The sequence below is a fragment of the Heptranchias perlo genome, unplaced genomic scaffold (genome assembly GCF_035084215.1).
Source record: "Heptranchias perlo isolate sHepPer1 unplaced genomic scaffold, sHepPer1.hap1 HAP1_SCAFFOLD_181, whole genome shotgun sequence".
Taxonomy (NCBI): domain Eukaryota; kingdom Metazoa; phylum Chordata; class Chondrichthyes; order Hexanchiformes; family Hexanchidae; genus Heptranchias; species Heptranchias perlo.
This window is the reverse complement of record NW_027139088.1, coordinates 369,775-393,058: the sequence shown is the minus strand read 5'-3', so window position 1 is coordinate 393,058 and position 23,284 is coordinate 369,775. Positions and strand designations below refer to the sequence as shown.

At 47.1% G+C, this 23,284-nt stretch overlaps 1 protein-coding gene across 1 annotated transcript; it reads right to left on the bottom strand.

Annotated features, from left to right (window-relative positions):
- Positions 1–241: 241 nt before the first annotated feature.
- On the bottom strand, positions 242–23,035 carry LOC137309813 (NACHT, LRR and PYD domains-containing protein 12-like). The gene is made up of 9 exons (XM_067977846.1): positions 22,959–23,035; positions 15,159–15,254; positions 12,952–13,118; positions 11,037–11,205; positions 10,866–10,931; positions 4,744–6,535; positions 3,101–3,187; positions 2,778–2,945; positions 242–2,634 (listed from the first exon to the last, which is right to left on the bottom strand). The coding sequence occupies exons 2-9, from the start codon at positions 15,220–15,222 to the stop codon at positions 2,610–2,612; spliced, it is 2,538 nt and encodes an 845-aa protein (XP_067833947.1). The 5' UTR covers positions 15,223–15,254; positions 22,959–23,035; the 3' UTR covers positions 242–2,609.
- Between the last annotated feature and the right edge of the window lie 249 nt (positions 23,036–23,284).

Below are 23,284 nucleotides of genomic sequence, written 5' to 3'. Positions count from 1 at the left end.
TCTGGGTTTAACCTCCCAGCTTATGTGCAGAAGTGAATGATGCCGAATATTGCTCGCTGAGCTGTCTTCCATCTCCCAATTCAGATTGAATGAGTTCAACTCACCGACCATTAATTAGGATCCACCACAAGCTACTGAGCGAATGGATTAACACTTTCTTACCAAATCTTCAAAGAAGAAGTCAGACAGCAAATCATGCACAAAAGTGATTTATTGATTATTTCAACATTGAGTATAGCAATAATAAGTACATATAAACTGTTAAGAACAGGGTAAATCTGGGCCCTTCTTGTCTGTACATTGACCCAGTGTCCCACTGCAGCCCAGACTGAGCCCCACCCTGGGCCCTTCCTGTCTGTACATTGACCCAGTGTCCCACTGCAGCCCAGACTGAGCCCCACCCTGGGCCCTTCCTGTCTGTACATTGACCCAGTGTCCCACTGCAGCCCAGACTGAGCCTCACCCTGGGCCCTTCCTGTCTGTACATTGACCCAGTGTCCCACTGCAGCCCAGACTGAGCCCCACCCTGGGCCCTTCCTGTCTGTACATTGACCCAGTGTCCCACTGCAGCCCAGACTGAGCCCCACCCTGGGCCCTTCCTGTCTGTACATTGACCCAGTGTCCCACTGCAGCCCAGACTGAGCCCCACCCTGGGCCCTTCCTGTCTGTACATTGACCCAGTGTCCCACTGCAGCCCAGACTGAGCCTCACCCTGGGCCCTTCCTGTCTGTACATTGACCCAGTGTCCCACTGCAGCCCAGACTGAGCCCCACCCTGGGCCCTTCCTGTCTGTACATTGACCCAGTGTCCCACTGCAGCCCAGACTGAGCCCCACCCTGGGCCCTTCCTGTCTGTACATTGACCCAGTGTCCCACTGCAGCCCAGACTGAGCCCCACCCTGGGCTCCTCCTCTCTGTACATTGACCCAGTGTCCCACTGCAGCCCAGACTGAGCCCCACCCTGGGCCCTTCCTGTCTGTCCATTGACCCAGTCTCCCACTGCAGCCCAGACTGAGCCCCACCCTGGGCCCTTCCTGTCTGTCCATTGAACCAGTGCCCCACTGCAGCCCAGACTGAGCCCCACCCTGGGCCCTTCCTGTCTGTACATTGACCCAGTGTCCCACTGCAGCCCAGACTGAGCCCCACCCTGGGCCCTTCCTGTCTGTACATTGACCCAGTGTCCCACTGCAGCCCAGACTGAGCCCCACCCTGGGCTCCTCCTCTCTGTACATTGACCCAGTGTCCCACTGCAGCCCAGACTGAGCCCCACCCTGGGCCCTTCCTGTCTGTACATTGACCCAGTGTCCCACTGCAGCCCAGACTGAGCCCCACCCTGGGCCCTTCCTGTCTGTACATTGACCCAGTGTCCCACTGCAGCCCAGACTGAGCCTCACCCTGGGCCCTTCCTGTCTGTACATTGACCCAGTGTCCCACTGCAGCCCAGACTGAGCCCCACCCTGGGCCCTTCCTGTCTGTACATTGACCCAGTGTCCCACTGCAGCCCAGACTGAGCCCCACCCTGGGCCCTTCCTGTCTGTACATTGACCCAGTGTCCCACTGCAGCCCAGACTGAGCCCCACCCTGGGCCCTTCCTGTCTGTACATTGACCCAGTGTCCCACTGCAGCCCAGACTGAGCCTCACCCTGGGCCCTTCCTGTCTGTACATTGACCCAGTGTCCCACTGCAGCCCAGACTGAGCCCCACCCTGGGCCCTTCCTGTCTGTACATTGACCCAGTGTCCCACTGCAGCCCAGACTGAGCCCCACCCTGGGCCCTTCCTGTCTGTACATTGACCCAGTGTCCCACTGCAGCCCAGACTGAGCCCCACCCTGGGCTCCTCCTCTCTGTACATTGACCCAGTGTCCCACTGCAGCCCAGACTGAGCCCCACCCTGGGCCCTTCCTGTCTGTCCATTGACCCAGTCTCCCACTGCAGCCCAGACTGAGCCCCACCCTGGGCCCTTCCTGTCTGTCCATTGAACCAGTGCCCCACTGCAGCCCAGACTGAGCCCCACCCTGGGCCCTTCCTGTCTGTACATTGACCCAGTGTCCCACTGCAGCCCAGACTGAGCCCCACCCTGGGCCCTTCCTGTCTGTACATTGACCCAGTGTCCCACTGCAGCCCAGACTGAGCCCCACCCTGGGCTCCTCCTCTCTGTACATTGACCCAGTGTCCCACTGCAGCCCAGACTGAGCCCCACCCTGGGCCCTTCCTGTCTGTACATTGACCCAGTGTCCCACTGCAGCCCAGACTGAGCCCCACCCTGGGCCCTTCCTGTCTGTACATTGACCCAGTGTCCCACTGCAGCCCAGACTGAGCCCCACCCTGGGCCCTTCCTGTCTGTACATTGACCCAGTGCCCCATTGGGGACCATCCAGCCCCGGATATCCGGCAGAATCAGCGCTGTGGGACCGGGTGACTGAGTCTCGTGACCCTGTCGCTGGGCCTCTGACGTCACAATGGGAGACGACGCTCGCTCAGCTCGAGCTGGAAACCGTTGAAGGGCCGTTTGGATTTGAACCTGGAGCACGGCCGGTTAAAGGGGAGGGACAGAGAATCGGCCAAAAATATTCATATCATGAGACCAGTAATGGTCATAAATTGATATGTTCACACGTCCACACACAGTCCGGGTCTGGGGATCAGAGAGAGAGAAATAACAGGAATCAGGGTAAATCCCCAGTGTTTATTAATAACACTATTACTGATACTAATAAAAATATACAGTGTTCAGCATCCAGTTATTATAAACACAATCTCACACAGTCTGATACTTACTCCAGATTCTGTATTTTACAGTCCGGGTTCCTCAGAGCCGCAGTCAGGAGTTTCACTGAATCTCCCAGTTTGTTTTTATTCAGGTTCAGATCCATCAGTGACCGGTTTGTACTGAGAGCGGAGGCGAGATCCTCGATACAAGAAGCTGTGAGATCGTTATCCCATAATCTGGAGATCAGAGAAAGACAGAGACGACCAGAGATAACAGGAATCAAATTAAATTACCAGTGTTTATTTGTATTATTATTACTTATACTGACATTAATGTACAATGTTAGACATCCAGTTATTATAAACACTATCTCGCACAGTCTGATACTTACTCCAGTTCCTCTATTTTACAGTCCGGGTTTCTCAGGGCCGCAGATAGTAGTTTCACTCCTGAATCTCCCAGTTCATTTCTCCCCAGTCTAAACACAAACAGACAGAGAGTGAGAAACAAACTGAACCCAATCCCCGATCTGACACAATTTCTCTCTGATATTAAAGGAAACACTGAAAAATCTTCAGGAAATTAATAACCAGATTTCTCTGTCACTGACAATGAATCTCACTCTGCCCAACGCCCCATAGATTCAGGGACTGTCAGTAAATGTATTTTTGAATTAAAGTGCTGTCTGTGTGAAGCCTTTAAATGTCCCTCAGTCTGATCCCATTCCCTGATGTTCAGAATTACCCTCCTGGAGGTCAGTGACCGGTCCCGTCATGTTTGGGGAAACTTGTCTCATTTCTGCTGCTCCTTAAATCCCAGATTTTATGGGAATGCGGCGACTTTCTCCGAATTAAATGATAAAGCGGTGATTACCTGTACTTTATGGAGTATTATATTAATCTGTGTAATATCTCGGGATGAGTTATATTGTGAAACGGCGCTAACGGCTGCTGTAAAATCCGTCCCGTAGGATTTTATGCAACAAGAACAAATTGTTCTGTCCCGTTGCAAGTTTTCAATGTCCCTTGACTCATCGTTTATGGGGGAGGGGAGTCTCTCTCTTTATTCCCATTAAACTGGTTCTACATTTATTTCAGGTCTAACGGGCCCGACAGTTTTGGGGGAAATTTCTGAAGTTCCCTCCGCGAGTTAGGCCTCACACACAGGGGGCAGATTATGGGTAATTCCCGCCACTGACCCTGGTTCACCCAGGAGCCGCCTCCCGCTGTGTGTGAGGCCCCCCGCTGGCCAGTGTGTGTCTGTACTCCTGGGCTCACAACCCACAACCCGTCAGATTGGAACCTTTTTACCAGCATTTTATCGTTCCCAAATCCCACTGAAGTGTGGGCCTGGATTAATGAGCGAGGGGCCTGAATCCACGAGCTTCTGACTCAGAGGCACGAGTGCTGCCAGCTGGGTGAAGAGATGATGGATGTATTGGAGAGTGTGAAGGGCTGTGTTATTGATGAGTAAAGATAACGGACCGACGTCCTGCGGGGAAAGCTCAGTTCGCTCACTGGCGGTTGACTGCCCGAAAGCTGTGTTTTGCTCTTTGTTATTGAATGTTTGGTGTTTCTGCTTCCCTCTCCTACACACGTTGACATTCCGGTGACTGTCACTTGCCCCCACACCTCGGTAAGAGGATGGGGTGCTCCGACACACAGACTGCTGCGGTTCGTGTCGGTCTGTTTAAGCAACAGTGAGAAGGAGCCTCTTCAATGGACGTATCTCAGGCAGTGAGAAAAACAGCAATAAATGTGATTTATTGCAAGTAAATGATCAGACTCTTTCAGTGACCTGTATTTACTGATCCGTTAAAGACTGTAAAATCCCGACTTGTTCACAAGGATCCATTTTAGATTCTCCAGTCCTTAGGGAATTACTAACCAATCCTCTTATCATTTGTCATATTTGTGTTGAATCTGTTTCTCTCTGGTTTAACTGAACTCTTTGTTTCCCTTCATTACAGAGCAACAATACAATCCGTGACTGTTCTACAATTGGCCTAACAGTTAGAGACAGATAAACAGTTACCTCAACACCTGGCATTTGTGCAGTGCGGGTCCCAGCCGCTGGAGTCCTTCATACCGAATGGAGCAGTTCTGTAGATTGAGGTGTTTTATTGTATCACAGAATCCAATGACATGAGACAGCACCGCACAGTCAATCGGGGTCAGTCGCAATGCTCGCCGTGAATCCAGGTGTCCAAATGCAAGTGTTTCCAGAGATCCCACTGTGGCCTGAGCAAGTGTTTTATTCTGAGACTCAAACAGGTAGTGGAATGTGTTCAGAAGATCCCTTTTACCAGTTTGACTCTCTGTGTTTCCAATCTGTCCTTCAACCTTCTCCTTCACCCAGTCAATCACTCTGCAGATTGTTTGATGAAGAAATGGACCCAGAAACTCCTCCAGGGGCCGAGCTGACTGTGAGGAGGAGAGACCAACAACAAAACGGAGAAATATCTCAAATCGCCCATCTTCCTTGCTGTGGGCTTCACTGAGGAGTTTCCCGATGTCCCCTGGATCTGGAGTCAGGAATTGTGCGAGTGCGGCTACAAATTCTTGGATCGTGAGGTGCGGGAATGTGTAAACCACACTCTGGGCAGAACCATCTCTCTCCAAAAGTTCCATCATGAACCCAGACAGGAACTGGGAAGGTTGCAGATTGTTCTTGATCAAATCTCCATTTCTAAACACAATCTTCTTCTCGGAGACTCCTGTGAAGGCCATCTCACCGATCTTCAGTAACACATCACGGGGTGATTCAATCTCTCGTCCATGGTTCTTCAGAATGTTGTAAATATAGTAGGAATATAGTTGGGTGATGGTCCTGGGAACTCGCTGCTGTTTCCTGTCTCTTTGTGTGAAGAAGGGACCCAGTGACAGACCGAGGATCCAGCAGTAGGAAGGGTTGTAACACATGGTGTACAGGAGCTCGTTCTCCTCCACATGTTTGAAAACAGCTGCTGCCACCGACTGATCTTCAAAAAACTTGTTGAAATATTCCTTCCGTTCTTCACCAACAAATCCCAGGATTTCAGCCCAGACACTGATCTCAGCCTTTTCCAATAAATGTAATGCAGTGGGGCGGCTGGTCACGAGCACTGAACATCCTGGGAGCAGCTTGTGCTGTATTAAACTGTACACAATGTCAGACACTTCACACCAGTCTTCAGGATCTGTGCAGATGTAATCAGCCTCTGTATTTATCTGATGGTTATCAAAATCGATACTGTCCTTGAATTCATCTAAACCATCGAATATAAACAGTAATCTCTCTGGGTTCTTCCAGAGCTCTCCCAGAATATTCCCAAAGTAAGGATACAGATCCAGTATCAGATTCCTCAGGTTTATTCTACAGTTAATTGCGTTCAAATCCCGGAATTTAAAACTGAAAACAAATTGAAAGTGAGGGTATATTTTCCCAGTGGCCCAGTCATAAACAATCTTTTGTACCATTGTTGTTTTTCCAATCCCCGCGACTCCGCTCACTGCTGCTGAACTCCCAGAATTGGATCGCTTGACGGTGCTCTTCATTTTCTGGAGCCAAGTGCTGCTGCGGGAAAAACTGCTGTGGAACAATTGATCAGTTCGGATTTTTTCCAGTTCTCTCTGGAGATGTTTCTTTCTCCACTCTTCGTGGTCTCGGCCTCTTGCCAGCAATTCATGTTCTACAAGTGTCCGATCTCGAACAGTCGAAATGACCGTTAGCTCAGTGTATAGAGTGACCAGCTGGAAAATCTTAACCTTGTCCTTCATTAGGATCGTGTTCACTCTCAGTGTTTCAGTTTGGACCCGGAGTGTTTCCTTGTGTTTCTGTTGAACATCTTCAATTAGAACAGACAGAAAGTGGTTCTCAATGTTAGTTGTATTGACATAAAAACTAATTTTCAATATGACTTTACTATTCTGTAAAATGTTCCGAGATTGAATTCACAGCTTCATTCGAGGTGCGAGCAGGAAATTAAACTCAGTAACTGAAAACCTCGCTTGAAAGTGAACAATGGTTGAGAAAAGTTTCAAATCCTCACTTGATTCTAAGATTTACTGAACATGGAGATTTCTATGAAGGTGATATTCTTCCTCTGATGATTAATACTATCTGCCCTGCCCTGTACCATGGACATCTCATTACAAATCCAAACGTGATTCTGGTTACACGAAACTAGAGGTTCCAGTGGAATAATTTATGAAACAGTCAGTGGTGCTGACATTTTGCAGAAATGGGAAATAGGTTATTGTGTGCATTGGGAGAGGGACAGACTGTGAATGGACAGAAGTTCCACTGTTATTGTATCAGACCTCGGGCAGGTTATCTGCGATATTGTGGGCACTGGGAGAGGGACAGACTGTGAATGGACAGAAGTTCCACTTTGACCCTGAGATGAGCTTCCGACCCCTTACCCTCTGCATCACATAGACCGCCTTCTTTCACCTCTGTAATATCGCCCGCCTCTTCTACCCACTCAGCCCATTTGCTGCTGAAACCCCCATCAATGCCTCTATTACCTCAAGACTCAACTATTCAAAGGCTCCCCTGACCGGCCTCCCACCTTCTGCAAACTTGAGCTGGCATCCAACGCGCACCAAGACCCGGTCACCCATCACCCCTGTGTGCACTGATCTACATTGACTCCAGGTTCGGAAAAGACTCGATTTTAAAATTCTCATTCTTATTTTAAAATCCCTTGATGGCCCTCGCCCATCCCTGTCTCTGTAATCTCCTCCAGTCCTGCGATCCACCAATTCTTGCATCTTGCGCCTCCCCGATTTCCATCACTCCGCCACTGGTGGATTTGCCTTCAGCTGCCTCGGCCCTAACCTCTGGAATTCCCTCCCTAAACCTCTCCGTCTCTTAACAGAAGTCCCAATGTCATTGTATCAGACCTCGGGCAGGTTATCTGGGATACTGTGGGCACTGGGAGAGGGACAGACTGTGAATAGACAGAAGTCCCTCTGTTGAACCTCGGTGGAGGGGAAGCTTTTAGAAACGGGACTCGGGTAGGTTATCTGGAGTATTACCTGTACTTCCATAGTCATTTGAGCACAGGTAAAGATTACTGCCATTCCGAAGGAACAGAGTGGAATCAGAAAGATGATTTAAGATATTGGAGTTCAGTTTGAGGGAATGGCGAGAGGGTTAAATGTATTTTGTTTAGGCAAGAAACTTTGGTATTGAAATGTTTTAATGGAATTCAGAATATTAGTGCAGGAAACAGGCTCACAAAATAATTAATAATGGAGAAAACTGAAAGTCAGAAATACGAAGGGAAGTCAGGGTAATTTTCTCACCCAAAGGGCCAGAGAGTCTGGGAAGGACACTAATGGGACAGTGTAAGTGGGGTGAAGAGATAATTGAACGTGTTTCTGTGGATACACTGAGAGGAGGGGGAGGTGGGGTCATCTCTCTAACAGGGACAGGCTTAATTGGGCCAAATGGCCTTTTCCTATCCCTCATCATTCTCCTGTTATATTGTGTTTCAGAAATTGTCAACAATTTTTCAGCAGTTTCACACCGACATTGAATGTGTTTTTCGAATAGTCCTGTCATATCTCCGATTAGAATTAGAATTACTGCCCACATCACTCAGTGTAATGTTAGTGCAGAAAACATTCACAGTTCATTTCAACTGTTCTCCAAATAATTATACTCCATTGTTTCATTTTGGTCTCAATTTCCTATAATGCAGGTTTGGGAAATTACAAATATGTTTCCATTTGTCATTATATTGGGTCTAAAAAGATCCTGAGTTAAAGGACTATTATTTGAGTAGAATTAGGTTCTCTCTTTCATTGCCATTCTAAATCAAGCCCATAACTTCCGAATTACCCTGAACATTGTCTTTCCCTCACAATCCTCCAAGGATTAATGATCAATTGTGTGAACATCTGTACATGATCTCAGAGCAGATTGAAAACTTTGATGTCTCATTCTGTTCTGTGAAATGAAAACATTTTAATGTTTCGCATTTCTCCACCTCTTTCCCTACAGTTGATGGTGGGCAGATTTCCAGGGGAGCAGGTAACCCATAACGTCTGGCTCATGGCACTGCTCATTAATTGTGAGCCCAGAACATCTGTGCGGCACATCGGAGCTGTGTATGGGGATTGACAGTGTATCAGGATCCTGCCTGGTGTGTATGGGGATTCAGTGTATCAGGATCCTGCCAGGTGTGTATGGGGATTCACAGTGTATCAGGATCCTGCCTGGTGTGTGTGGGGATTGACAGTTTATCGGGATCCTGCCAGGTGTGTGCGGGGATTCACAATGTATCAGGATCCTGCCAGATGTGTGTGGGGATTGAAAGCTAATCAGGATCCTGCCAGGTGTGTATGGGGATTCAGTGTATCAGGATCCTGCCAGGTGTGTATGGGGATTCACAGTGTATCAGGATCCTGCCAGGTGTGTATGGGGATTCAGTGTATCAGGATCCTGCCAGGTGTGTATGGGGATTCACAGTATATCAGGATCCTGCCAGGTGTGTATGGGGATTCATAGTGTATCAGGATCCTGCCAGGTGTGTATGGGGATTCAGTGTATCAGGATCCTGCCAGGTGTGTGTGGGGATTGACAGTTGATCAGGATCCTGCCAGGTGTGTACGGGGATTCACAATGTATCAGGATCCTGCCAGATGTGTGTGGGGATTGAAAGTTTATCAGGATCCTGCCAGGTGTGTCTGGGGATTCATAGTGTATCAGGATCCTGCCAGGTGTGTATGGGGATTCACAGTGTATCAGGATCCTGCCAGGTGTGTATGGGGATTCACAGTATATCAGGATCCTGCCAGGTGTGTATGGGGATTCATAGTGTATCAGGATCCTGCCAGGTGTGTATGGGGATTCACAGTGTTTCAGGATCCTGCCAGGTGTGTATGGGGATTCACAGTGTATCAGGATCCTGCCAGGTGTGTATGGGGATTCACAGTGTATCAGGATCCTTCCAGGTGTGTATGGGGATTCACAGTGTATCAGGATACTGCCAGGCGTGTATGGGGATTCACAGTGTATCAGGATCCTGCCAGGTGTGTAATGGGATTCACAGTGTATCAGGATCCTGCCAGGTGTGTATGGGGATTCACAGTGTTTCAGGATCCTGCCAGGTGTGTATGGGGATTCAGAGTATCAGGATCCTGCCAGGTGTGTATGGGGATTCAGAGTATCAGGATCCTGCCAGGTGTGTATGGGGATTCAAAGTATCAGGATACTGCCAGGTGTGTATGGGGATTCACAGTGTATCAGGATCCTGCCTGGTGTGTGGGGATTCACAGTGTTTCAGGATCCTGCCTTTTGTGTGTGGGGATTTACAGTGTATCAGGATCCTGCCAGGTGTGTATGGGGATTCACAGTGTATCAGGATCCTGCCTGGTGTGTGGGGATTCACAGTGTATCAGGATACTGCCATGTGTTAATGGGGATTCACAGTGTATCAGGATCCTGCCTGGTGTGTGGGGATTCACAGTGTATCAGGATCCTGCCAGGTGTGTATGGGGATTCACAGTGTATCAGGATCCTGCCTGGTGTGTGGGGATTCACAGTGTATCAGGATCCTGCCAGGTGTGTATGGGGATTCACAGTGTATCAGGATCCTGCCTGGTGTGTGGGGATTCACAGTGTATCAGGATCCTGCCAGGTGTGTATGGGGATTCACAGTGTATCAGGATCCTGCCTGGTGTGTGGGGATTCACAGTGTTTCATGATCCTGCCTTTTATGTGTGGGGATTTACATTGTATCAGGATCCTGCCAGGTGTGTATGGGGATTCACAGTGTATCAGGATCCTGCCTGGTGTGTGGGGATTCACAGTGTATCAGGATCCTGCCAGGTGTGTGCAGTTGGATTAATTGGAGTAATACAAACTCACTAATAATTCAAAACTCGGAGTGACTTTTAACTTCAAGCTACGCAAAACATTCTTTTCCTGCGATGCCAGGGCACCTCACAGATGTGTATGAAGTGCTGCAGTGTATTAGGATCCTGCCAGATGCATGCGGTTTCACAGGATTAACAACTAATGAAAATTAACTTTTTTTCTGTTTCCTCCACCCTTTGAACTTCTGATTCCAAGATTCTGACAATCTCTAAACAAAAAACTACAGTCAAACATTCTGATTCTCAGAAGTGGAATAAACGGTTTGAAACCCCCATTTCATCACTTACCTTTCAGGTGACTGGGTATTTCAGATAAACCTCGTCCGATGTTCATATAATCAAATGGATCAGGACCTGTTTAAATCAATGAGCTTTCATGAAATCAGATCTGTGTAATATTATAGTAAATTCTGCAGTGTTTCAATCTGAAATTGAATTCAGTGTGTGATTTTACCGTACCAAGTTCCTGCATCTCTTTCAGTATTTTATCCAACTTTGGTAATCTGTGCATTTTCACAAAGGATTCCCACATCACCCTTCGGGCCCGGGAGCCTTTATCCATCACCAGATTTAGGAGAAGTTTGGAACTTGCCGCCATGTTTCCCTTCTCCGCGAGCTCAGTGACTTTCTGTAAAGAATAATAATGAATATATTGAGGAGTGGAGTGAAAGACAAAGACTGAGAATCAGAAGGAAAGGAGCTGCTCCGTGATGGGATCTCCCAGTTTATATTGAGGAGTGGAGTGAAAGACAAAGACTGAGAATGAGAAGGAAAGGAGCTGCTCCGTGATGGGATCTCCCAGTTTATATTGAGGAGTGGAGTGAAAGACAAAGAATGAGAATGAGAAGGAAAGGAGCTGCTCCGTGATGGGATCTCCCAGTTTATATTGAGGAGTGGAGTGAAAGACAAAGACTGAGAATCAGAAGGAGAGGAGCTGCTCCATGATGGGATCACCCAGTTTATATTGAACACAAAGTAATCACTGGGCCGGGTTCTGATCCATTCTGAACATGGGCAAAATATTCTGTAAACATCTTGATTCATTAACAACAACACAGCACCTTTAATATAGAAAAATGTCCCACGGCGATTCACAGGAGTGGAATCATACAATGGGCCTGAGACAAAGGAGGGCATATTATTAGGGATGACCAAAAGCTGGATAAAGAATCAAATTTTAAAGAGAAGAGGGAGATACAGAGGCGGAGGATTTTCGGGAGTGAATTCCAGAGCCTGGGTCCAAAAACTGGGGAATGCTCGGCGATGGGGAGAGGCACAAGATGCCAGAGTCAGAGCAAGAGAGAATTCTAGTGAGGGGCAGGACCTTGAAGTGATTTAAACAGGAGGATGGGAATTTAACATTGAAGTCATTCGAGAACTGCGATAGGTGAACGAGCACAGGAGTGAGGGGTGAGCGGGACGGGGGAGGGACAGGTTACAGGCAGCAGCGTTTTGGATGTGTTGAAGTTTACAGAAAGCGGAGGATGGGAAGCCGGCCAGGAGAGCATCGGAATAGTTGCATCCGGAGGAAATTTCCTCCAATTAAATATTGGGAAGACCGAAACCATCCCTTTGTCACTTCCACACTCCACCATTCCAATGGTGTCCTGGCCGGCCTCCCACCTTCCAGCCTCCGTAAATTTGAGCTCATCCAAAACTCTGCTTCCCGCAGCCTAACTCACACCAAGTCCCGTTCATCCAACACCCCTGTGCTAGCTGACCTACATTGGCTCCCGATCCGGAAACTGATCGATTTTTAAATTCTCATCCTTTTGCACAAATCCTACCATGGCCTTGCCTCTCCTTATCTCTGTAACCTCCTCCAGCCCTACAAACCCCTCAGATCTCTGCACTCCTCCAATTCTGACCTCTTGTGCATCCCCAATTGTCGTTGCTCCATCATTGGTGGCCGTGCCTTCAACTGCCGAGTCCACAAGCTCTGAAAGTTCCCTCCCTAAACGTCTCCGCCTCTCTACCTCGCTCTCCTTTCCTTTAAGACGCTCCTCAAAACCTGCCTCTTTGACCAAGCTTTTGATCACCTCTCTGAATATCTCATGTGGCTCGGTGTCAAATTTTGTTTGATAATCGCTCCTATGAAGCACCTTGGGACGAATTATTATGTTAAACGCGTGATATAAATGCATGTTGCTGTTGTCGTTTCCCTTGTCTTTCTCTGTACAGATATTGACTGATCCATTCGGTATTATCATCTCTTCCTATCATTGGTTCAGATTCAAATATTTTCAGTTTTATCCATTTCTTCCCTATTTGGCCTGTTTCTGTTCTGTAACATTCTATGATTCTAAGATGTGATATTCTGTCACTTCTGTTACATTTAAATAATCCAAACTCATTCTGTGTCCATTCCACTTACGTGATATTCCTGCCCACTGAAATGGTCCTCGCCTGTTAACATGAGACTGAGTCCCTCCACCCCCTCTTCAATCGCCTGTTCCAGTCTGTCCCGGTAGAATTTCGTCAACTGGAACAGCTGGTAATCGTCGCACTTTGTCAGGAACTCAGTGATTGCAGTGTTCGGATCTGTGAACAAAAATGGAGAAAACTAAACACATTATCGACTTTCTATCCGAGCGGCTACATTTCCTCTTATACCAAACGTCTGAAGCCTCCTGTCACATTATCAAACACCTTCTGAAAATCCATATACACCGCATGTGCTGCCTTCCATCGTTCCGTACAGTCAATTCTTAAAAACCGGTGTTTAAATATGTGAAACACGACTTGTCTATCGTGAATCCGTTCCAGCCTCCCGATCATCCCCTGTATCTCTAAATGTTCACTATTTCGACCTGGAATTACAGATTCGAGGAGTTTGTCAACTGCTGATGTACACTAATTGATCTCCAGTTACCCAGTTTACCTTCTCTCCCTCTTGAACAGATACATTACTTTGTCTCTTTCTAATCCATCAGCACAGTTTTTATGTCCAAAGTCTCCTCCCTGACTTCATTTAACCGCATTGGTTGTCGGTCCATTGGCTTCTTCACTTTGACTATTTTTCTCAGATCCAAATCCTTCTCCAGTTATCTCTGACATCCTCCTCCAGTACACCCACATTCCCACCAACACCATCAGTGTTAGAATCTTCATTAATCTCCCCGCAAAATGATATAACCAGGAAGATTTCGCTGAATCCGTGTAAACCTAAACCATGTGGTCTGATAGCTCCTGGACCATATCTCTTATGATTCTGACTTTCCAAATGTGTTTGGAATGATTTGTACATTCATAGACACAAAACTTAATCCAAACTCCGTATTTTGGGGAAATTTATCCATAATTCGTTTTTCTTCCCGCCTCGACATCCATAAATTTATCTCTCAATACTTAAAAACCTCCTACCCTTTTTCCTGCGAATATCTTTTCATTATTTCATAAATCTTCTGTTCCTGCCGCAACAGCTTTATAATTCCACTCTTGAGTCTCAGATCCAGATATTTCCCACCCTCCAGTCATATCAACTGAAACCCTCCCGCTGCTCCATTCACCCAGTCTGTAAAACCATTGATGGTCGGTTCAGGCCGTGACCGTCCCTTCCCTTCTCCCTGAACTCACTCTATCCCCAAGACCGTGAACACTTCCCTCCTGCTCCATTCACCCAGTCTGTAAAACCATTGTTGGTCGGTTCAGACCGTGACCGTCCCTTCCCTTCTCCCTGAACTCACTCCAGTCCCCAAGACCATGAACCCTTCACTCCTGCTCCATTCACCCAGTCTGTAAAACCATTGTTGGTCGGTTCAGACCGTGACCGTCCCTTCCCTTCTCCCTGAACTCACTCCAGTCCCCAAGACCATGAACCCTTCACTCCTGCTCCATTCACCCAGTCTATAAAACCATTGATGGTCGGTTCAGGCCGTGACTGTCCCTTCCCTTCTCCCTGAACTCACTCTAGTCCCCAAGACCGTGAACCCTTCGCTCCTGCTCCATTCACCCAGTCTGTAAAACCATTGTTGGTCGGTTCAGACCGTGACCGTCCCTTCCCTTCTCCCTGAACTCACTCTAGTCCCCAAGACCGTGAACCCTTCCCTCCTGCTCCATTCACCCAGTCTGTAAAACCATTGTTGGTCGGTTCAGGCCGTGACCGTCCCTTCCCTTCTCCCTGAACTCACTCTATCCTCAAGGCCGTGAACCCTTCCCTTCCCTTCTGCTCCATTCACCCAATCTGTAAAACCATTGTTGGTTGGTTCAGACTGTGACCGTCCCTTCCCTTCTCCCTCAACTCACTCCAGTCCCCAAGACCGTGAACCTTCCCTCCTGCTCCATTCACCCAGTCTGTAAAACCATTGTTGGTCAGTTCAGACCGTGACTGTAACTTCCCTTCTCCCTGAACTCACTCTATCCCCAAGACCGTGAACCCTTCCCTCCTGCTCCATTCACCCAGTCTGTAAAACCATTGATGGTCGGTTCAGACCGTGACCGTCCCTTCACTTCTCCCTGAACTCACTCCAGTGCCCCAAGACCGTGCTGTCACATCTTCCCGTGTGAACTGCAGGCTCCTGCTCGTGATCTGGACCCTTTGTCAGGTCAGAAATTATATTTTGATGAATTTTCTGAACCTACCTGTGTCCATTCTCATTCTTTTTGAAAATGTTGGATCTTCTCCCCTGTTTAAACCTTCAGCCATGGTGGTGACAGACGTTCCCAGATTCTGATGCTCTGTAATAAATATGATATTAATAGGAGGGTTAGAGAGACAGATTAAAATGAGCAGGAGAGCATTGCCATGTTAAACATGATACCAAGTCCCTCCTCCCCCATCAGTGCAACAGTTCTTAGCTCTGGGATCGAGCATTTCCCGCGTGTTATGATCAACACTCCACATCGGGTGTAACACAGACAGCTGCCCAGTGAAATCCAGTGAGTCCCGCTGATCTCCACAACTCAGTTCCAGACGGGGCCCAGTCGGCCGAGACTCTGCACTGGGAGCGTCCTTTGGTAAGATTTAATCACAGTCCAGGCCAGAACAAGCCTTATTCCTGAGGTAGTGAATATTCTGGAGGGAAATATGGAGCGGGGTGATCATTGATTAAATAAATGATCCTTCACTCGGCTTTACACAGTCTGGGGGTATTGTATTATTTTTATTCGCCCCACTGACCCAGTCCCACACCGACACCCCACTGACCCAGTCCCACACCGACACCCCACTGACCCAGTCGCACACCGACACCCCACTGACCCAGTCCTACACCGACACCCCACTGACCCATTCCCACACCGACACCCCACTGACCCATTCCCACACCGACACCCCACTGACGCAGTCCCACACCGACACCCCACTGACCCAGTCCCACACCGACACCCCACTGACCCATTCCCACACCGACACCCCACTGACGCAGTCCCACACCGACACCCCACTGATCCAGTCCAACACCGACATCCCACTGACCCAGTCCCACACCCACACCCCACTGACCCAGTCCCACACCGACACCCCACTGACCCAGTCCCACACCGACACCCCACTGACCCATTCCCACACCGACACCCCACTGACGCAGTCCCACACCCACACCCCACTGACCCAGTCCAACACCGACACCCCACTGTCCCAGTCCCACACCGACACCCCACTGACCAAGTCCCACACCGACACCTCACTGACCCAGTCCCACAGCGACACCCCACTGACCCAGTCCCACACCGACACCCCACTGACCCAGTCCCACACCCACACCCCACTGACCCAGTCCCACACCCACACCCCACTGACCCAGTCCAACACCGACATCCCACTGACCCAGTCCCACACCGACACCCCACTGACCAAGTCCCACACCGACACCTCACTGACCCAGTCCCACAGCGACACCCCACTGACCCAGTCCCACACCGACATCCCACTGACCCAGTCCCACACCGAAACCCCACTGACCCAGTCGTACACACCGACACCCCACTGACCCAGTCCCACAGCGACACCCCACTGACCCAGTCCCACAGCGACACCCCACTGACCCGGTCCCACACCGAAACCCCACTGACCCGGTCCCACACCGACATCCCACTGACCCAGTCCCACACCGACATCCCACTGACCCAGTCCCACACCGAAATCCCACCGACCCAGTCGTGCACACAGACACCCCACTGACCCAGTCCCACAGCGACACCCCACTGACTCAGTCCCACACCGACACCCCACTGACCCAGTCCCACACCGACACCTCACTGACCCAGTCCCACACCGACACTCCACTGAACCAGTCGTACACACCGACATCCCAATGAACCAGTCCCACACCGACATCCCACTGACCCAGTCCCACACCGACACCCCACTGAACCAGTCGAACACACACCCCATGTCCCTTCCAATCACTACCATTAACTGATATATTGATTTTCTGTGTCTGACAGATGATTTTCTGACCCCCTCTGTTAGGTGATGAGTGTTCTTCCTTTATAAGTTTATAAGTTTACTCCTCAAAATAATTGGGTTCAAAGCATTTATTGATATTCACAGGAATTAAGCATATGGTTATAACTATTATTGATAATAATTAGAAATACATTTAACAGCACATTTATTACAATACCTTGCGAGTCCAAGAAGAATTGAAACAGGTTACAGTTTTGAGCTCAAGGGTTTTCAAGGCTGGTAAGGCTTGATCGAATTCCGAGTTATCGCTCCTACACCCACTCTTACAGCTTTTCCCCAATCCTGCGATGTGAGAATTCCCAAGTTCCACATCACGACCTTAATGAATCAGCTGCTTCTCTTGTCCCTTATCAATAACATTAGTTTAAACAATTAAAATTCCCCAATCTGTTGTTGTCGCTTCACCTTTTTGAACTGTCCATCAAATTATTCATCTGGTGACAGTCCCAGGGAGATCAATGAACAATGACTTCCTGCAGGCGGCGTTTTCACTTGAGCACATTCTTCAAATAGATGTTCTTTCCTCCCGGGCTTACCGCTATCACAGGTACCTGTCTGCAGCCAATTCTGTTCACACCACGTCTGAATGAACAGGAGACAGTGAATGCCATGGGCCCTGACTGCATCCCACCATCGTGCTGAAGAACGAGCTGTCACCCGGACAAACTATAGCTTTGCACCAATTATACTGACTTTACCCGCCAATGTGCAAGGTGGGCCTGCTGTGTCCAGTGCACAGAATCAAGGACGAATTGGACCCGGACAATCAGCGCCCTATCAGTCACCTCTCAATCATCAGCACACTGATGGAGGGAGTTGGTCCATCAAGTAACACTCGCTCGTCAATTATCTGCTCGCCAGCGCTCAGAGCCGAATCTGCCAGAACCGCTCAGTTTCTGACTTCTTTATCGTGTCATTCCGCAAATGGATGCGAGAGTGGAGAACCAGAGGAGAAGTGAGGGGACCTCACCCCGTCAACAAGCAGCGTTTGACAGGGTGCAGCACCAAAGAGCTCCAGCAAACTGAGGTCAACGGGAGTCAAAGGGAAAACCTCCAGTGGCTGGAATCATCCGGGCCACCGCATTGGGTTATGTTGGTGGTTGGGGGCTGTGTTGTATGTTGCAAAGTGTCAAACTCCAACTGTTTGTTCATAAGCGATGTAATAATTCAGAAATATCTTCCAATAATATTTTAAACAATCGGATTTTATCGGGAGAGAATAGATTGAGGTTGTAGTCTCTTAAATGACGCTGCCACGAATGTTAATTTCAGGAAATCAACAAGCCTTACATTCTGATCAGTGAGTAACCCCCCGAATTTCAATATAATTGAATTCCTTCACAAGTAAACGGTGAAAGCCCCATTGGTTTACTTTAAAACACAATCATTGTGCTCAGTATATTCGGGGTCCTTACATTGGGCTGTGGCTCCTGATTCTTCTTCCAGTGTCCGGGTAAGTTAGGGATGTGGGGTCCGCAGGTTAATGAACACACCCTGGGTAAAGATCAGTTACACATCACCGTCATAAACACGACCTTCAGCCTGATCAGTACAATCCCTCCCCGCCCTGTTCTCTGGTGTGGGGCTCGGTCTGAATCACACACGGTCTCATTCAAATTGAAATGGTCTGATAAATTACTGATATTTTAACTAAAGTCATTAATTCTTTGTGTGGGAAAATAGCAAATCCCCCCCCCCCCCGACCCCATCTCCTCCATCTGCGGTTCAGAAGACCCCGCGGTGAAACTGTGTTCTGTAGCCGGATTCAGTTCCATATCCTCAATTCGATTTTAATACTCACCATAAAACTTGTTTATTATCGGACTTTAATAGGTTACAGATAACAAGGGGCAAAGCTCGCTGTTCATTTATTGGGATCAAACACCAGAAGGAAGGGCACAGTGAACTCTCTGCGTTGAAACGTTAAGTGTTTGGAATTATCCACCCTTTCGATAATTGGCCGTTTCTTTGTCCCGATTCTAACTCTGTATAAATGTACAATATTCTGATCCGGGCTCCATTAATCTCAGTATTGGGTCTTTTGTAATGTTAATCTTATAGTTACTGCCCTGAATTGATACAATTCCTGTCACATGCCTGGTTACAGGTTATTTTCTAATTGTTATTTATTACCAACAGAGCAATGATTAGAATCTCCTGCAGTTAATGAGTAACAGTCTCGGTTTTGATCAGGATATTCACAACCTTCAGTATCAGGTTCCAAGTTTCACATACTGGAACTAAATCAACAAATGTGTGTGGGAAACAAGTGACATTTCTGCCTCATCGGTCTGTTAATCTTTATCAATGATGCTTCAATTTCATCTTTTCATTTAATCTTTGTTTTAACAGTTTGACAGCGGAAATTTATTCTGAGGCTGAGAAACTCAACATGAGCATTTGTATTTAATATTAATGTTAAAAGTTCATGTAACCTCGTCACTCCTCTGTACCGCATCACCCTTCGTTCTTCTCTGTGCTGCCGCTCCCAGTTTGTTTATGGCTCCCTTGTTTCGTGTCTGACATCCCTGCCTTTTACCTGTTTACTTCCTCCACATGTTTCTTACACTTAATATATATTTATACACATTTATCCAATTAGCCTTTGATTACTTGCACTTTTTTCATATTCCCTTCTTACAGCGCTTAATATTTTCTTTGTCTCCCTTTATTGTTTCCTATATCTCTCCCAGTCCTCTGGATTACCACTTTACTTGGCATTTGTGTAAGTCACTTCCTTTAGCTTTATACTGCCTCCTACCTCAGGTTGACCATGGTTGCTTGACTGTACAAGTGGAATATTTTGCTCTTTATGGATATGTTTTGGATGAACAGCTCTGTTCTATCCACAATACAAAAGGACAGACTGAATCCAGCCAATTACCGCCCTCCCAACCACCTCTCAATGATCAGTAACCTGATGGACGGACTCAGCAATTGCGCCATCAGGAAGCATTCACTCATCAATAATCAGTTCAGGGACGCGTAGTTCGGGCAGTGCCTCAAATCCCCGGATCCTCACTTGTTCACAGATACAAGAGTTGAGAAGAGCTGACTGTAACTCACCTGGCAACAAGGCAGCGTTTGTATGGGTTTGGCACCAAGGAGCCCCAGAATCCTGAGGTCAATATGGGTCACAGGGTAAACATCTCGTGGCTGGAAACATTGGATTTCGGTGACGATTAGAGGCTGTGATTTACATTGAAAAGTTTCTACCTCTAACCGTGTCATAAACGAAGATTATCTTTGAATACTATTTAGAGCAGCAGAATGTTAGTGCCCGAGTTTACATTTGGAAATTTTATTCTGTTGAATATCGCTTCTTCCAGTAAGTTAACTTATGTAAAAAAAAGTCCTTTCTTACCTGATCCAATATGGATACAACTTTTCAATCTCATTGAAATAATACACAAATAAACTGCGATGGGTCAGTTCTGCTGCATTAAAACACTAATTGTGCTCAATATATTCGGGGTCTTTACCTTGTGCTACGGCTCCTGATTCTGGTTCCAGAGTGTCCGGGTAAGATAGGGTTGTGGGGTCTGCAGGTTAATGAACACACCCTGGAGTAAAGATCAGTTACACATCACCGTCATAAACACGCCCTTCAGCCTGATCAGTACAATCCCTCCCCGCCCTGTTCTCTGGTGTGGGGCTCGGTCTGAATCACACACCGTCTCATTCAAATTGAAATGGTCTGATAAATTACTGATATTTTAACTAAAGTCATTAATTCTTTACGTGGAAACATAAACTAAATACCCCGCCCCCCGAGCTCTTCCATCCGTGGTTCAGTAGAACCCGCGGTGAAACTGTGTTCTGTAGCCGGATTCAGTTCCGTGTCCTCAATTTGAATTTAATACTCACCATAAAACTTGTTTATTATCGGACTTTAATAGGTTACAGATAACAAGGGGCAAAGCTCGCTGTTAGTTTATTGGGATCAAACAGCAGAGGGAAGGACATAGTGAACTCTCTGCCTTGAAACGTTAAGTGTGTGGAATTATCCTCCCTTTCGATAATTGGCTATTTCTTTGTCCCGATTCTAACTCTGTATAAATGTAACACATTCTGATCCGGGCTCTCTTAATCTCAGTATTGGGTCCATTATAATGTTAATCTGATCTTTATTGCCCCGAATTTGTATAATTCCTGACACATGACTGGTTAGATGTTATTTTCCAATTGTTATTTATTAACAACAGAGCAATGATTATAATCTCCTGTAGAAAGTCTCCAGTTAATGAGTAACAGTCTCGGCCTTGATTAGGATATTCACACCCTTCAGTATCAGGACCCAGGTTTCACTTACTGGAACTGAATCAGCAAATGTGTGCAGGAAACAAGTGAAATTTCTGCTACATCAGCCTGTTAATCTTTATTGGGGATGATGGAATTTCACCTTTTCATTTAATCTTTGTTTTGAAAGTTTAGCAGCGGATTCAATTTATTGTGAGGCTGAGAAACTCTGAACATGAAATTCACTTCCAAATTAGTATTTGTATTTAATAGAAATATTAAAAGTTCATGCGACCCATTGAGACTCCTCCATGTCTGATTCCCCTTCCTGCTTCTCTGTCCTCCAACTCCGTTTAAGGCTCCGTCTACTTCGTGTCTGACATCCCTGTTTTTTTACCTGTCTACTCCCCCCACCGATTCTGTGCCTGACCTGTAATGTTTGTTCCCCCCACCCCACCGGTTCCATATCTGTTTCTCCCCTTGTTTCCACTCCCTCAGCACTATGTCTGTTTCTGTTCTAACTCGCCTTCCCCAGATGCACTTTCCATCCCACCTGCTCTATGCCTGAATGTCCCTCTGCAACTGTATTTATTCTGAGGTTGGGAAACTCAACATTAGCATTTGTATTTAATATTAACATTAAAAGTTCATGTTACCTCGTGCGACTCCTCCGTACCTTATTCCCCGTCCTGTTTCTCTGTGCTGCCGCTGCCAATTTGTCCCTGCTTAGTGTCTGAAATTCCTGCCTTTTACCTGTCTACTTCCCCACCGATTCTGTGCCCGGCCGTTAAAGTTTCTTACACTTAATGTATATTTATACACATTTTTCCTATTAGCCTTTCTATTACTTGCACTTTTTTTCGTATTTTCTTTTTGCAGCTCTTAATATATTCTTATTGCCCCTTTGTTGTTTTCTATATTCCTCCCAGTCCTCTGGGTGACCGCTTTAATTGGCATTTGTGTAAGTCACTTCCTTTAGCTTTATACTGCCTCTTACCTCACACATTGACCATGGTTGCTTGACTGTACATGTGGAATATTTTGCTCTTTACGGATATGTTTTGAATGAACAGCTCTGTTCCATCCACAAAACAAAAGGACAGACTGAATCCAGCCAAATATCGCCCTCCCAACCACCTCTCAATGATCAGTAACCTGATGGACGGACTCATCAATGGCGCCATCAAGAAACATTCACTCATCAATTATCTGTTCAGCGACGCTCAGTTCGGGCGGTGCCTCAAATTGCCGGATCCCCACGTGTTCACAGATACAAGAGTTGAATGCCAGAGAAGAGCTGACTGTAACTCGCCTGGACAACAAGGCAGCGTTTGTCTGGGTTTGGTACCAAGGAGCCCCAGCATCCTGAGGTCAATGTGGGTCAAATGGTAAACCGTCCCGTTGCCGGAAACATTGGACTTCGGTGACGGTTCGAGGATGTGATTTACATTCAAAAGTCTCAACCTCTAACCGTGTCATAAACGAACATTATCTTTGAATACTATTTACAAATGCAGAATATTAGTGCGCGAGTTTACATTTGAAAATTTTATTCTGTTAAATGGCGCTTCTTCCAGTAAGTTAACTTATGTAAAGAAAAAGTCCTTTCTTATCTGATCCAACATGGATACAACTTTTCAATCTGATTGAACTAATACACAAATACGCGGCGATGGATCAGTTCTGCTGCATTAAAACACTGTTATTGTGCTCAGTATATTCGGGGTCCTTACCTTGTGCTGCGGCTCCTGATTCTGGTTCCAGAGTGTCTGGTTAAGTTCGGGTTGTGGGTACTGCAGGTTAATGAACACACCCTGGGTAAAGATTAGTTACATGTTACATTCACAAACACGACCTTCAGCCTGATCAGTATAATCCCTCCCCGCCCTGTTCTCTGTGTGGGGCTCGGTCAGTATACACACGGTCTCATTCAAATTGAAATGGTCTGATAAATTGCTGATATTTTAATCAATGTCATTAAATCTTTGTGTGCAAACAATGATTAAGTTGTCCCCAAATTCTTCCATCTCTGGTTCAGGAGATCCCACAGAGAATCTAT